General features: G+C 47.9%; 1 protein-coding gene across 1 annotated transcript in view; it reads right to left on the bottom strand.

The window, feature by feature from the left end:
- The window catches only part of Hip1 (huntingtin interacting protein 1), a 130,273-nt gene that overhangs the window by 24,884 nt on the left and 90,576 nt on the right, over positions 1–14,813 (bottom strand). The window contains exons 8-12 of the mRNA XM_032886775.1: positions 13,314–13,454; positions 8,417–8,474; positions 1,718–1,793; positions 1,500–1,640; positions 298–395 (exon numbers count right to left, since the gene is read on the bottom strand). Coding sequence (XP_032742666.1) covers positions 298–395; positions 1,500–1,640; positions 1,718–1,793; positions 8,417–8,474; positions 13,314–13,454 — 514 coding nt within the window. The remainder of the gene's footprint in view (positions 1–297; positions 396–1,499; positions 1,641–1,717; positions 1,794–8,416; positions 8,475–13,313; positions 13,455–14,813) is intronic.

Below are 14,813 nucleotides of genomic sequence, written 5' to 3'. Positions count from 1 at the left end.
AATGGCACAGCATGCGTGCAGCAACTCCATCCCAGAACAAAATTTAAAGGGGTTTAAAAGAGAACACGCACACACACACACACACACACACACACACACACACACACGCGTGTGCACACACACAGACACACACACTCGCGTGCACACACACACACACACACACGCACACACTCGCGCACACACACACACACACACACACACACACACACACACACACACACACACACAGAATTCCTTCCTCTTGGGGCAGCTTAACTTCGTTTCTCGACCACGTGCTTCCACCCAGCCTGGACTCACTTCTCATCCTTGTTCACGCCATTTTGATTGTTGAAATTGAAGGGGTCACTGCTCAACGAGCTGCCGAAGATGTCATCAAACTTGTTGTCAAACAAACTCTGCAGGGATTGGTGGGGTGGGGGAAGGGGGAAGCACAAGTCAGAGACCTAGAAAGTTCTATGGGCAACGGAGAGGTGCAGGGGAGGTGCACATAATTTATTACTTTACTTTATACTCCACAGTTTACTTTACCCTACTTAGCTCTGGCTGGCCTGGAACTCGCTATATGGACCAAACTGGCCTCAACCTCATAGAAATACCCACTTGCTTCGACCTCCTGAATACTGGAATTCAAGTGTATGCTGCCTTGCTTGGTTCATTTCTTCCTGTTTTTCTTTCCTTGTTATGAAATAAAATGTTTTAAAAGATTTATTTATGTTTATACATATGAGTGTTTTGTCTGCATGCAGTGTTGTGTCTGGTGTTCACGGAGGTTAGAAGAGGATGTGTGTGGGCTCTTCTAGGACCAGAATCAAAGATGGCCATGAAGCCAGTTGGTGGTGGCACACGCCTTTAATCCCAGCCCTTGGGAGGCAGAGGCAGGCAGATCTCTGTGAGTTTGAGATTAGCCTGGTCTACAGAGTGAGTTTCAGGATAGCTAGGGCTATACAGAGAAACCCTTCTCCAAAAACAAAACAAAAAATAAACAAACAGGAAAAAAAAAAGATGGTCATGAGCTGTTTTGTGGATGCTGGGAATCAAACCCAGGTCCCCTACAAGAGCCTCTAGCCCTTTGTATTTTTGGGACAGGGTCTCACTTGTTACATGACTGAAGCTGGCCTTGAACTCCTCTTCTGATGCTTCTATCTCCCAAGGTCTGTGATTTGCAGCATGAATGACCACACTGGTACCAAGAATCGCTATGTTGATTTGACCGAAGACCTAGGACTCCAGGAGCCCAAGTGCAGGGGGCTCAGTCTAAGCTCCTGCTTGGTTATGAGCTTGGTTAAGCTCTTGGGGCATGCACAAGTAGCTGCACCCATCTTAGAGGAGAGGCAGGAGGATTTCCAGAGCTCAGGAGTTTGAGACCAGCAGGGACATCATAGTGAAACACCATTTCCAAATAATAAAGTTTGAGCAGACCTAATCTGAGCAGATACATCTAATCTAGGAGCTGCTGCTGTTCCGGAAGGGCCAAGTTCCTTGTCACACGGGGTCTCTACCTGCTGGGAGGCGTCCATGTCCATGAGGTCATCCTTCTCCAGGACGGGCTCACTGTCTGGAGACGACACCTCAGCCGGGATCACCACCACAGGACTGATGTGCTCGGACAGGGCCGAGGCTCGTAGGAAGTTGGGTGGATTCTGGAGAAACGAGAGGAGACTTTAAAGGACGCTCAGCGGCCTCGCGGAGGCCATGCACAGCCAATGGGCACACTCACCTCAGGCAACTGGGGGATCTGAATGAGCCGCTTGAAGTACTGAAGGTTGCTGGAGCGCTGAAACAGATCTTTCAACCTGGGAGTGCAGAAGGAATTCAGGGCTGCTGAATATGGCTGGCTGTACCTCCTTAGTATCCCCACCCTCTGTCACCTTAAAGGCCCAAACTGTTGGTGGTTTGGCCTCCGTAATGCCAGAATTCGATTATGATACTACAGAGGCAGGGGGATGGCTCAGTGGGTAAGGTAAAGGCACTCTGTCATGTCATGGAGCAAGCCTGGGGACTTGAGTTTGATCCTGGGACCCACGTAAAGTGGAAAGATAGAATTGGCTCCATGAAGCTGCCCTCTGACCTCACATACACGCTCCTATAGCATACACAACCCTCCCCCATCTCTCTCTCTCTCTCTCTCTCTCTCTCTCTCTCTCTCTCTCTCTCTCTCTCTCTCTCTCTCCCCCCACACCACCCACATATATAAATGAAAATAAAATCTCAAAAATGATGTAACAGATTGAAGTCTTGTTAGTTTGTTCTGTTTTGTTTTTTGAAATAGGGTTCCCTCTCCTAGAACTTTCTCTGTAGACCAGGCTGGCCTTGAACTCAGAGACCCGCCTGCCTCTGCGGAGTGCTGAGACCAGTGGCTTGCGCCACCATGCTGGCACCGACTGCAGTCTTTTATAGTGAATTCTCAGTCACCAGTGGTGAGGAAATAGTAACTTGTCGAAGACTCGACAGTCTCAGAGATGGCCAATCTTAAAGAAAACTTGACGGGGTTTGGAGTCACCATGGGGACACTCTTCTGGGTGTGTCTAAGAGGGCATTTCCACAGGGTGGGCCCACAAAGTGGAAGGAGAAAACTGATTCCCTCAAGTTGTCCTCTGGTCTACACACACATGTGCTTCCTGACTGCAGTTGCACCATGACCGACTGGCCCAAGCTCCTGCCACCACACCTTCCCCATTGTGATGGACTGTGACCTCCTCAGACTGTGAGCCACAGAAAACCCTTGCTGCCCTAAGTCACTGCTGGGAGGCATTTCGTCACAATGACAAGCCCAAACCCCCAAACTCATTTCCTCACAGCTGTGGAATATCACACTGCTCTTCTGTGGAAGAGGAGTTCATTTAGAGGAAATTAAAGGGAGGTGATTTTTCTCCAAATTTGAGAGGCAGCGAGCCACAGGGAGAGAAGTTTACTGACTAATGCGGAGCCCCCTGTCGCTCCTGAACTCCTCGTCACCAGGTTAGAACAGAAACTCCAAGTAGTCAGCCAGGTTCCAGGCATCAGGGAGCCACTCAAACCCTCGAGACAGAGGCATGGCCTGCCCGTACCAAGCCGTAACCCTGGATAAATAGAGCCAGGCAGAGATTAATATTCTTCTTCTAGCCTACATACCTCAGTTTAGTTCTATTCTATTCCTCTGTTTCTCTTTTTTGTTTTTGAGACAGAGTCTTATGGTGTAGCTCTGGCTGGTTCCAACTCACTCTGCAGACCAGGTTGGCGTCAAACTCACAGAAACCTACCCGCTGCCTCCAGGATCCGGTGTGTGTGTGTGTGTGTGTGTGTGTGTGTGTGTGTGTATGTATGTAGGTTTATATGTGTGTGTAGGTATGTGTGTGTGTATGTATGTATGTATGTTTCTGAGTGTGTATAGGTATGTGTGTGTATGTATGTATGTATGTATGTATGTGTCTGAGTGTGTATAGGTATGTGTGTGTGTATGTATGTATGTGTGTGTATGTGTGTGTGCTTGTGTGCAGGTATATGTGTGTGTGTGTGTGCGTGTGTGTGTAGGTGTATGTGTGTGTATGTATGTATGTGTGTATGTATGTATGTATGTGTGTGTGTGAGTGTGTGTAGGTATGTGTTTATGTGTGTGTGCTTGTGTGCAGGTATATGTGTGTGTGCATGATGTATGTAGATGTGTGTGTGAGTGTGTGTGCCTGTGTGTAGGTATATGTGAATGTGCATGTGTGTAGATGTGTGTGTGTGTGAGGTTGTGTGTGCCTGTGTGTAGGTATGTGTGTGTGCATGATGTGTGTAGATGTGTGTGTGTGTGTATGCGCGTGTGCATATATAGGTATGTGCATGTGTGTAGGTATGTGCACATGAGGACAGGTGACCCAGAGGCCATGGATCTGCATGACGCTGAGTTACAGGAAGTTGTGAGCCACCTGATGCAGGAGACAGAAACTAAACGTGGGTTTCCTGCAACAGCAACAAATGCTCTTAACTACTGAGCCATCTCTCCAGCCTTTGAGTCTATCCTATACTATGCTGTCCTGTTCACAAGAGTTAATTTTGATGGTTAGCTTCATAGGATTGAGTTACCATGGAAACAAACATCTGGACATGCCTGCGATGGTGTTTCTAGATTGGGTTAACTTAGGTGGGAATATCCACCCTCAATGTGGATAGTATCACCACATGGGCTGGGATCATGGACTGAATAAAAAAAGAGAGAGAGAAATTGAAGCTGGGTGGTGATGGTGCATGCCTTTAATCTTAGCACTCCAGAGCAGAGGCAGGCGGATCTCTGTGAGTTCGAGTCCAACCTGGGCTATAGAGCAAGTTCCAGGACAGCTAGGGCTATGCAAAGAAAACCTGTTTAAAAAAACCCAATAACTAGGGGTTGGGGATTTAGCTCAGTGGTAGAGCGCTTGCCTAGCAAGCGCAAGGCCCTGGGTTCAGTCCCTAGCTCCGAAAAAAAGAAAAGAAAAAAAAAAAACCAACCCAATAACTAATTAACTAACTAACTAGATAGATAGATAGATAGATAGATAGATAGATAAAATAACTAAGTGATCAATAAAAAGGAAAAAGTGAACTGAATAAGAGCATTCATTTCTCCCCTGCTTCCCTATGGCAGACACTGGCTCTCTAGGCACATAAGGAGTGGCACTGTGAGAGGTCTGGCCTTGTTGGAGTGGGTGTGGCTTTGTCAGAGTAGGCGTGGCCTTGGAGTAGGTGTGGCCTTGTTGGAGTAGGTGCATCACTAGGAGTAGGGCTTTGAGGTCTTAGAAGCTCACACTAGGCCTAGTGACTCACACCCTCTTCCTGCCGCCTGGGGATCCAGATGGAGAACTCTCAGCTCCCCCTGTACCCGGTCTGACTCCATGCTGCCATGCTTCCCACCAGGATGCTAATGGACTCAACTTCTGAAACTGTAATCCAGCCCCAATGAAGTGATTTCCTTTATACCAGTTGCCTTGGTTATGGTGTCTCTTCATAGCAACAAAACCCTAACTAAAACACACCAGTATTTTCACACCATGATGACTGCACCCTCAAACTCTCTTAGGCTGCCTTGCCATGCATTTTATTATAGCATCTGGAAAAGTAACATTCTAATCTATTCATTCCATTCCATCCCATAGTTCTCTATTCTCCTGTGCCTTCCTTTCTTCTCTATTGTGTTCTATTTCTTTCTCTACTCATCCCTATCCCATTCCCCTTCACTCTCCCAGGCTACTCCACAGGGCCACAGGTTCGAACCCAGGGCTTCACGCATGCTCTGTGCGACTGAGTCAAACGCCAAGCCCCAGAAAGCACTTCTCTCCTTGCCAAGTCTCTAATCTCAGTAAAAACATAGACCAAGAAAGCCGGCAGAAAGGAGGAGCTGAAGCTCCAGGAGACTTTGGCTGCAACGTAGACCTTCAGACCTTCTGTTTGTTCAACCGTCGACTAGGGCAGGGTCTCACCACAGCCTATCAGACCCCAAGACTAAAGTGTCCCTGTAATATTGCTACACCTATCCCTGAACTCCAGGACAGCGAGATCTTCCAGAACATTCGCCTCTGCGTGGAAGAGAAAATGAAGCAGCTGCTCACAGAAGACGCTTTCATAAGCTGGGGGGGTGCCGGGGGGTAGGAAGTGGAAGGAATTAAATGAGATGACCACACGTCCCGGCTCTCTGGGTTGGTGCCAACAGTAATAGAACTTAGTGCTTTTGCAAGCTACTGGAATTTCACATTCCAGGAAACCAGCCTCAGGGTCTGTCTCCCAGGATTTAGTAAGTCATTCATCATAGGACGTGCACCAGGCTTCTCCGTGGAACAAGGAAACTCGGGGGTTAGTTCGACCCTGTGTTTGTCCTTGGACTTCTCCTGAGGGGATGAGCAAGTGAAGCACCAGCTAGGGATTTAGAAGCCATGGTCAAGGATGAAGACGTGAACAGGGAAAACAAACTAAGTCAAGATGGCTGCCTCACACACAAACAATTCACAAAAGAGGAAATACGAAAGGTTTAGAATCATCTGGAAAGAGGCTCATCGTGGGACTGTCTATATGAAGTTGACTGTGGGGGATTGTCTTGATTTGTCTTACTTGATGTGGAATGACCTAGCCCACTGTGGGCAGCACCATTCCCTAGTTTGGGGCCTTGGAGTAGATAAAGCCAGCTGAGCAACAAGCATGCATGCGTCCATGCTCTCTCCGCATGGAGAGATGTGTGTCGATGCCACAAGTTCCTGCCTTGACTTCCCTGAAAGAACAGACTATAACCTGGAGCTCTCCATCAAAGAAACCCTTTTGCCCTTAAGTTGCCTTATGCGGGGGTATCTTATGACAACAGACATGAAACTAAGACACCAATGTATTCACATATACACATATGTGTACGTGCATAGATACATACACACATACATATATATGACTCAATAATCTTTTTCAGCTACCAAAAAAATGCAAATTAAAACCACACTGAGAGGTTTTCTCTCAAGAAAACAAACATGGGGGTGAGAATGTGGGTTAAGAATCCTAATACAGGGGTTGGGGACTTAGCTCAGTGGTAGAGCACTTGCCTAGCAAGCGCAAAGCCCCGGGTTCGATCCCCAGCTCGGAAAAAAAAAAAAAAAAAAAGAATCCTAATACAGGGGGCTGGAGAGATGGCTCAGAGGTTAAGAGCACTGACTGCTCTTCCAGAGGTGCTGAGTTCAATTCCCAGCTACCACATGGTGGCTCACAACCATCGGTAATGAGATCTGGTGCCCTCTTCTGGCCTGCAGTCACATATGCAGGCAGAACGCTGTATATAAAATAAATAAATCTAAAAAAAAAAAAAAAAAAAAAAAAGAATCCTAATACAAAGATTCTTTGTAGAGAGAGTGGTATAGCCACAGTGGAACTCAAAGGATCTCAAAAGACTATGGTCCGTCTGTAACAAGGCTTGGTATATGCTTGAAGGAATGTTAATTCAACACCCAGCAAGGATATACCTGCACACACACGTGTACTGTGGTGCCATTCACAGTAGCTAAGACACAGAAGTGGTTTTATATGTCCATCGACAGATGGCTCGGTGGGTTAAAAAATTTGCCACCAAGCGTAAGACCTAAATTAGATCCTTGCGTCTCACATAGTAGGAGAGAACTGACTAAAATTGTTCTCTGGCCTTCATGCATGCTCCATGGAATCATGTGCACGTGTGTGCACGTGAACATGCACACACACGCATACACACTCACGCACAGAATACATAAATGTGATCATTTTTAAAAGGATGTCAGGTGCAGGGAACTGGATGTTATTAATCTAAGTGAAATAAACCAGAGTCAGCCAAGTATTTACATATTTCTTCTACTACACAGGCTCTAGATTTAAATATTTATAGACATTGAACATCTAAGTAGAAGGGTGGTATATGGTTGGGAGGAGTCAATGGAGAAGGGGAAGGAAGAAAAAGCAAGAGATATGGCGGGGGGGTGAGGGTTGGGTGGGGGTGTGATCTGCATTGCTCACTTCCCTGGAATTAAAATTACGTAAGAGACACACCCAGGCCGTGTCTGTGGGGTTGTGGCCACAGAGATTTTGTTTGTCTGGCTTTGCTTTTTTGAGTCAGGGTCTTATCTACACAGGCCTGGTTCTCCTGGAACTCACCATGCAGACCACACTGGTCACTAACTCACAGAGATCTGAAAGGCTGGGACTAAAGATGTGTACCACTACACCTCCAGGTTCTCCACAGAGGTTTAACTGAGGAGGGAAGACCTCTGAGTGTATATGTTTGTTGGTGTCAAAGTTAGGGTTCTCCTGCTGTGAACAGACACCATGACCAAGGCCACTCTTATGAGGACAACATTTAGCTGGGACGGGCTTACAGGTTCAGAGTTTCAGTCCATTATCATCAAGGCAGGAGCATGGCAGCATCCAGGCAGGCACAGCATTAGAGATGGAGCTGAGAGTTCTGATCTTCATTTGAAGGCTGCTAGCAGAATACTGACTTCCAGGTAACTAGGAGAAGGGTCTTAAAGCCCACCCCCACAGTGACACACCTACTCCAACGAGGCCACACCTTCTAACAGTGCCACTCCCTGGGCTAAACATATATAAACCATCACAGTATGCATGTGTTTGTATTTGTGTGTGTCTGTGTATAGACGACCACAGGCATGTATATGCCACATGCATGCTGAGGTAAATTCAGTGCCAGATGTCTTCCTCTCACTCTCCACTTGATTTTAAGACAAGGTCTGTCACTGAGCTTAGAACTCGACGCTCGGCTAGTATGGCTGGCCACTGAGCCTCACGGGTCCCACTGGCTTTGTCTCCCACATTACGGAGGTGCTCAGCCGCACCTGGCTTTTTCCATGAGTTCTAGGAATCTGAACTCAGGTCCCCACGCTTAGACTGCTGGCACTTTACCCCAGCCCCGGATGATGTGTTTTACTTGGATTTCGTTCCCTTCCCGAAGGCCACTTACTTTGTGAACTGCTCCATGAAGCGGTCTCGGTGGCCCTGCAGGGTGTCAGCTGGAAGACCTGGAGGAAAACAGTAGGAGCATGGAGCATGGAGACCGGGAGCGCGGAAGTGGAGTCGCGCCAGGGCTGAGGGAGGAGCCAGCCTTCCTAGGCTGGCTCTCCCGAGATGCCCTTGAGGAAACCCCACAGGAATAGCAGGATGCTTAGCTTCTGCATTCTCCCACTTTACTGTTCTGAACAGGATAGAGCTCACATCCCTGGGGAAGCCGTGTCTCCATCAACTGTAGTACTGAGGAGGGCAAGTGGGAGCGGGGTTCTCTCTCAGAAGTGGGATGCATCCTAGGCTATAGGTTGTGGCTAATTCTGTGAGACTGCACAAGAACTGGTCCCTCAGGGTCAATGCCTGACTAAGGAGTTGCTTTTCTGAGGTCCCTTCAAGTCGAAGACCACGAGAGGCTGCAAATTTCAACTATGGGTCATTGGATTTAATTTTGAGAGAAGGTCTTGCTGTAGCCCAAGCTGGCTTTGAATTCATGAGCCTCCTGCTTCCTTCTCTGTGCTGGGATTATGAGCAACGGGCTACATACCTGGCTTGATTTGATTTATTACCAATTTGAGGTCCCCTGCCCTTTCCCCCTGTTTCCTTCCCTCCCTTTAGCTCCTCCTTTTTCTTTCTGACACATGAATCTAGTATGTTACCCAGGCTAGCCCTGAACTCCTGGACATAAGCCGTACTCCTGCCTCAGCAACTCTTCTACCCAGAACAACAAACCCTGCCACCATACTGTGTTTTCTCTTGACTTGTTTGAGACGCAGTCTCACACCGTAGCCCTGACTGTTCTGGAACTTAGGACACAGGCCAGGCTGGCCTGGAACTTCTGACTATCCTCTTGTCTGTGATTATAGATAAATTCCAACAAGCTTTGTTTTTAATTGTTTTTGAAGGAGTGCTATAGTCACAAATTTCATGTATAAATCTCATTTGTGAAGGTATTGAACGTGCCAGGCATGGTGGGACACGGCTTTAATACCAATACTCAGGAGACAAGAGAAGGCGAATCGTCATAGTTCGAGGCCAGCGTGATCTCGAACAGGGCTCTATTACAGAGAAACTCTGTCTGGGGGTGGGGTATGGGGCAGGGAGAAGTGAGGACCTTGAGGCAGGCAGATAGCGACCTGAAGGTCTGCCAGGACTACATTGTTTCAAAAACAAACCAAAAGGATACAATTAGACCCAGGGTAGAAACTGGACTTAATTCCAAAAACCCTAATCTCAGTTCTATAGAGAACAAAACCAGTAAAAGCTGAATTGAGGAAGATTCCATTAAAAAAACATGACCGGAACTCAAACCTGTCAAGGCCATCAAAAACAAAGGAAGTCTGACAAGCTGTCACAGCTACAATGTGCCTAAGAAGAAGCAGTGACTAAGAGTTATGGGATCCCATCTTAGAAAAACGGAAACTGGGTAAGAATTATGAATAACTGAGTGAAATACTAACTTTAGCTGAAAATGTTATAAAGTGCTCAGAGGTAAACCACCTGCCTAGAATCCCCGGGAGGGGCTGGGGGGCGTGGCTCAGTGGTAGAGCCCCTGCCTAGAATCCCCCAGTCAGGAGCTGGGGGCGTGGCTCAGTGGTAGAGCCCCTGCCTAGAATCCCCCAGTGAGGGGCTGGGGGCGTGGCTCAGAGGTAAACCACCTGCCTAGAATCCCCGGGAGGGGCTGGGGGGCGTGGCTCAGTGGTAGAGGCCCTGCCTAGAATCCCCCAGTGAGGGGCTGGGGGCGTGGCTCAGCAGTAAAGTGCTTGCCTAGTATATGTATATGTTCCTTTACAGCACACAAATAAGTATCAATACAGCTAATAACTGACAAACGTTAAACTGACAGATGTCACGCTAATACATTAACAACAGAAGGTGGCTTGGTGGCTTATGCCTGTAATCCCATTGTATGGGAGCAGGTAGGAGTGTTAGGTTATCCTGAGCTACATTTTGAGTTCAAGGCAAACCTGGTATATACAAAAACTCTCAAATAAACAAAACAAAACAAAACTACATAAGTAAAAATAAGTTCACCTATACTTGGTACTTCTTTTTTTTTTCTTTTTCTTTTTTTTTTTTCCGGAGCTGGGGACCGAACCCAGGGCCTTGTGCTTGCTAGGCAAGCGCTCTACCGCTGAGCTAAATCCCCAACCCTGGTACTTATTTTTATTTAACTACGTTAAAATCGATTTTTGTTCATATGAGTCTTTAACCTTCACCTATGTTTGTGAACAGTGTGAATGAAATGCTCTCGGGAGTCCGAAGAGGATGTTGGGTCCACAAGAACTGGAGTTAGAGATGGTCCTGAGCCACTGTGTGGATGTTGGGAGTCAAACCCAGATCCTCAGAAAAAGCAGTCAGTTCTACTGATGGCTGAGCTGTCTGTCTCTCCAGCACATATCTATATCTATTTATATTTTATATTTATATTTTATATTATATTTATATTTATATTTTGACACGTAATCCAGGCTGATCTGATTCTCCTGCCTCTACATCTCAAGGGCTGAGATTATAGGTGTGGGTCACAAGCCCTGGTCATGTGGTTGGGGGAGGGGCGGGGGAGGAGGTTTCCACACCTGCCAGAAAGGAAAGCCCTGCCCAAGAGGGCTTAGCTCCTGCTGGTAACTGATGATGTTTCTAAGCAACAGGCTCTTGGGATTTGGTCCACCCTCTCTGCTTCCTGGAGGTAAACCCTAGGGCCCCAGGCGCTTCTAATCTTGGAAGAGCAAATTGCAGGCACCCTCGAGGGAAATGACCCCAGATTAATCAGTGATTGCTTCTCTCATCCAGTTTCAAATAACCAGGTGTGGCTGGGGAGCGGCTCCAGGTAGAGGCACTTGCTGCCAAGCCTGAAGACCTGAGCTTCCTGGCTGGGACCCATATGACAGGAGGAGAGAACTGACTCCTGTAAACTGTCTCCTGAATTCTACACACGTGTACGAACACTCAAGCATGATCCAAAACAAACACATGAATAAACATATAAATAAATAAATAAATGTTAAAAAAAACAAAACACAACCAGGTTGTTTACTTGTAAGTCAACTGTTATGAAATATTGCTTGTTCCACGTGGATATGGGTATGCAGGCGTTTTGTGTGTGTGTGTGTGTGTGTGTGTGTGTGTCTGTCTGTCTGTCTGTCTGTCTGTTGTATGTGCACACAGTTTTAAGTTTAATTTTATCTTTTCCCCCTGGAGACAGGGATTTGCTACGTTAACTAGGCAGGCCTTGGAGTCACCACGTTAACAATAACAGCCCTGGTTAACAATAAATTTCCCTTCTTCTTGAATCTTCAGGATTCTGGGACTATGGTACTTAAAGCCACAGCTCAGCCGCACACCACTGTCCGTTCTGGGCTATGAAACCTGAATAGCGTCCATTCATATCTACAAGGTTTTAGGTTTCCCACCATGCTGTGGGCATTCTTCAGGTTGGCCACCTTGGCATCTGACAATGAGGGGCCCGAGAGCATGACTCACTGGTAGGACACTTGACTAAAAGCTGCCAGTGAGGGTTTATAACAGCCTCGCTTGGGGAATTCTGAATGGTGTGAGGCAGTGATCCAAGATGGCCCTAGAGCAGCCTGCTCCTCCAAATTTAAAAGCAAGGGATTGGTCGATGGGCGTGCGCCTGTATCCACACGCATGTGTGAAAGTCAAAGACCAACTCGTGCTCCTTCCATGACGTAGGCTCTGGAAAGAGAACTCAGGTCAGCAGGCTTGGTGGCAAGTGCCTTTCCCCGGTGCCACCATCCTGCACACCTCTAGCCCTAGCCAGCTGACCTCTATTCCATACCACCCTGCATTTAACCCCCTGCCAGTCTGCCCCATTGCCCCAAATTTTAAAGAGAAGTTAATTAGGATAAGCATTTCTGCAAACCAGCAGCTCTCGGACTATGCTTTGTTAAGGTGCAGAGGATCTGCTGCTAGGCAGAGTCCTCCCTGCCTTCCTGTCTTGGATCAACTGTGATCTGTTTATTAAGAGAGTATCTTGTGTTTAAGAAAGTTTACTGTGTAAACAAGGCTGGCCAAGAATGTACTATGTAGCTCAGGCTGGCCTTGAACTGGCAGAGAACCTTCTGCCTTTGCCTCCTGCTGGGACTGTAGGCATATGCCGCCATATCCACCCGTATTTCATCATTCTGCACTGTGGGGATTGAACTCACGGCATTATGCTTGCTAGTTAAGAGCTCAACAACTAAGACACGCCCCCAGCCCCTCCCTGGGGATTCTAGGCAGGCGCTCTACCACTGAGCCACGCCCCCAGCCCCTCACTGGGGGATTCTAGGCAGGTGCTCTACCACTGAGCCACACCCCCAGCCCCTCACTGGAGGATTCTAGGCAGGGGCTCTACCACTGAGCCACGCCCCCAGCCCCTCCCTGGGGGATTCTAGGCAGGGGCTCTACCACTGAGCCACGCCCCCAGCCCCTCACTGGGGGATTCTATCAAATGCTGTACCATAAACCATACCCTCAGCTAGGGACTTCCCAGCAAATTTTCTACCACTGAGCTAGTACACTAGCCCTGATGCTAGATGATTTGGAGGTCACTATATTAGCCACTGCACGTGTGTCTAAGAATACCCCATATCTTTGGAGAATGGTCGAGCTGGAGGTGGAGGTAGACAAAGAGAACCATCCTAAGACACACGGACTGCAAGGATGAGAGCTGGGCAGGGGAATCTAAAGTTTGGCTTGCTCCCTTTCACTCTGAGATAACTGGGAGCTAAAGGTCCTTTTGACCAGAGCAAAAGGCCAAGGGAACCGAGGGCACTGCCTGCAGACCTCAGAGAACTTGCTGAGGCTGGGGACCCTGTGCCTAGCCTGATACGAACGGCTGAGACTGTCATACTCACAGGAGTGGAGCTTGAAGAGCAGCTTGACAGTGTAGTCATAGAGGTGACTGCAGTCCAGGATGACCTGGATGAGCGGGGCGAGGCGGCACTGGCCAGCTGTGGTCACGGACACCGAGCGGGACATGTCCAAGGAGTTGAACACTGTGGAGGAAGATGGGGAGAGAGACCACAGTGAGGTAGGAATCTCCACAGTAGGGCAGAAGCAGGACCATCATACATAACCAGACTTACTGTGCCTCCCAGAACTTGGGAGGCAGAGGCAGGTGGATCTCTGAGTTCAAGGCCACCCTCATCTACAGAGCAAGTTTCAGGACAGCCATGTTTCAGAAAACCAAAAGACTGTTCACAAGCTGATCAGAAACACTCAACATATTTCCATTTTTTTTTTTCCTGCTGCTGCTACCACCTCAGGGTTGGGAGAATATGTGCCACCATGAATGGTTTACATAGGATTTGAACTTAGGACTACATGATGCAGTCACGCAGGACCTCCCTGTAGCCTCCACGTGTGTGGAGTTTACTAGGGGCCTGAGTAAGCACAGGGCAGAGTACCTTACAACTATCTGTAACTTTAGCTCCAGGGGATCTGATGCCCTCTTTTGGCCTCTGCAAGCAACAGCATTCATGTGTATATACTCCCACACAGACACACACGCATATATGATTAAAAAAATCTAGCTGGGCAGTGGTGGTGCATGCCTTTAATCCCGGCATTCAAGAGGTAGGACAGGGAAATCTCTGTGAGTTCGAGGCCAGCCTGTTCTACAGAGCTAGTTCCAGAACAGCCAGAGCTACCTAGTGAGATCATGTCTCAAGGAAAGAAAACAGAACAAATTTAAGTGAGGTGTGGTAGAGAAGGGATGGATGTTGGGGTCTCTTACTGTCCTGGAGCTCACCAGGATGGCTAAGCTGGCTAGCCAACAAGACTTATTGATTTCCCCGTCTCTGCCTCCCGACTTGCAATTCTTGTGGACGGCTTGTAAATCCTGCTGTCATTCTGAGATACTCTTTTGACATAGCCATGCTGATCCCCATCCTATTAGGAGTTTAGGATGTCCCTGAACTTATAATCCCAAGTGTTGGATTACAGGTATATGCCAGCAAATCCAGTCTTATATACACACCCAGGGCTGTGTGCATGGTAGGCAAGCACTCTAGAAAAGACCAGCTCCATTCCCAGACAGGACCAGCTGGGACTGTGGCCACTATCCAATGGCTGACAAAAGGGGAAAATAATCTCTGGGGGCTTCTGGAAGGAAGTAACTTCCCTCAATAATGTGCAGGAGCAACCCGGCACGCATGCCTTTAGTCCTAGCACTCTGGAGCCAGAGGCACATGGATCTAAAGAAAAGTACAAAAACGTCCCCCCCTGCCTGCAAGGAGAGAGCCTAGTGTGACAGGTCTACTTCGAGCTTCTCTGCAATGACCAACAGGGCTCGGTCAGAAGGATGGGGCAGTGCAAGTCTGCATTCCCAATGCTCAGATGGCTGGGCTAGGAGG

This window comes from Rattus rattus, chromosome 16 (assembly GCF_011064425.1).
Source record: "Rattus rattus isolate New Zealand chromosome 16, Rrattus_CSIRO_v1, whole genome shotgun sequence".
Lineage (NCBI taxonomy): Eukaryota > Metazoa > Chordata > Mammalia > Rodentia > Muridae > Rattus > Rattus rattus.
Note: the sequence above shows the minus strand (reverse complement) of the source record. Positions and strands in the feature narration are given on the sequence as shown.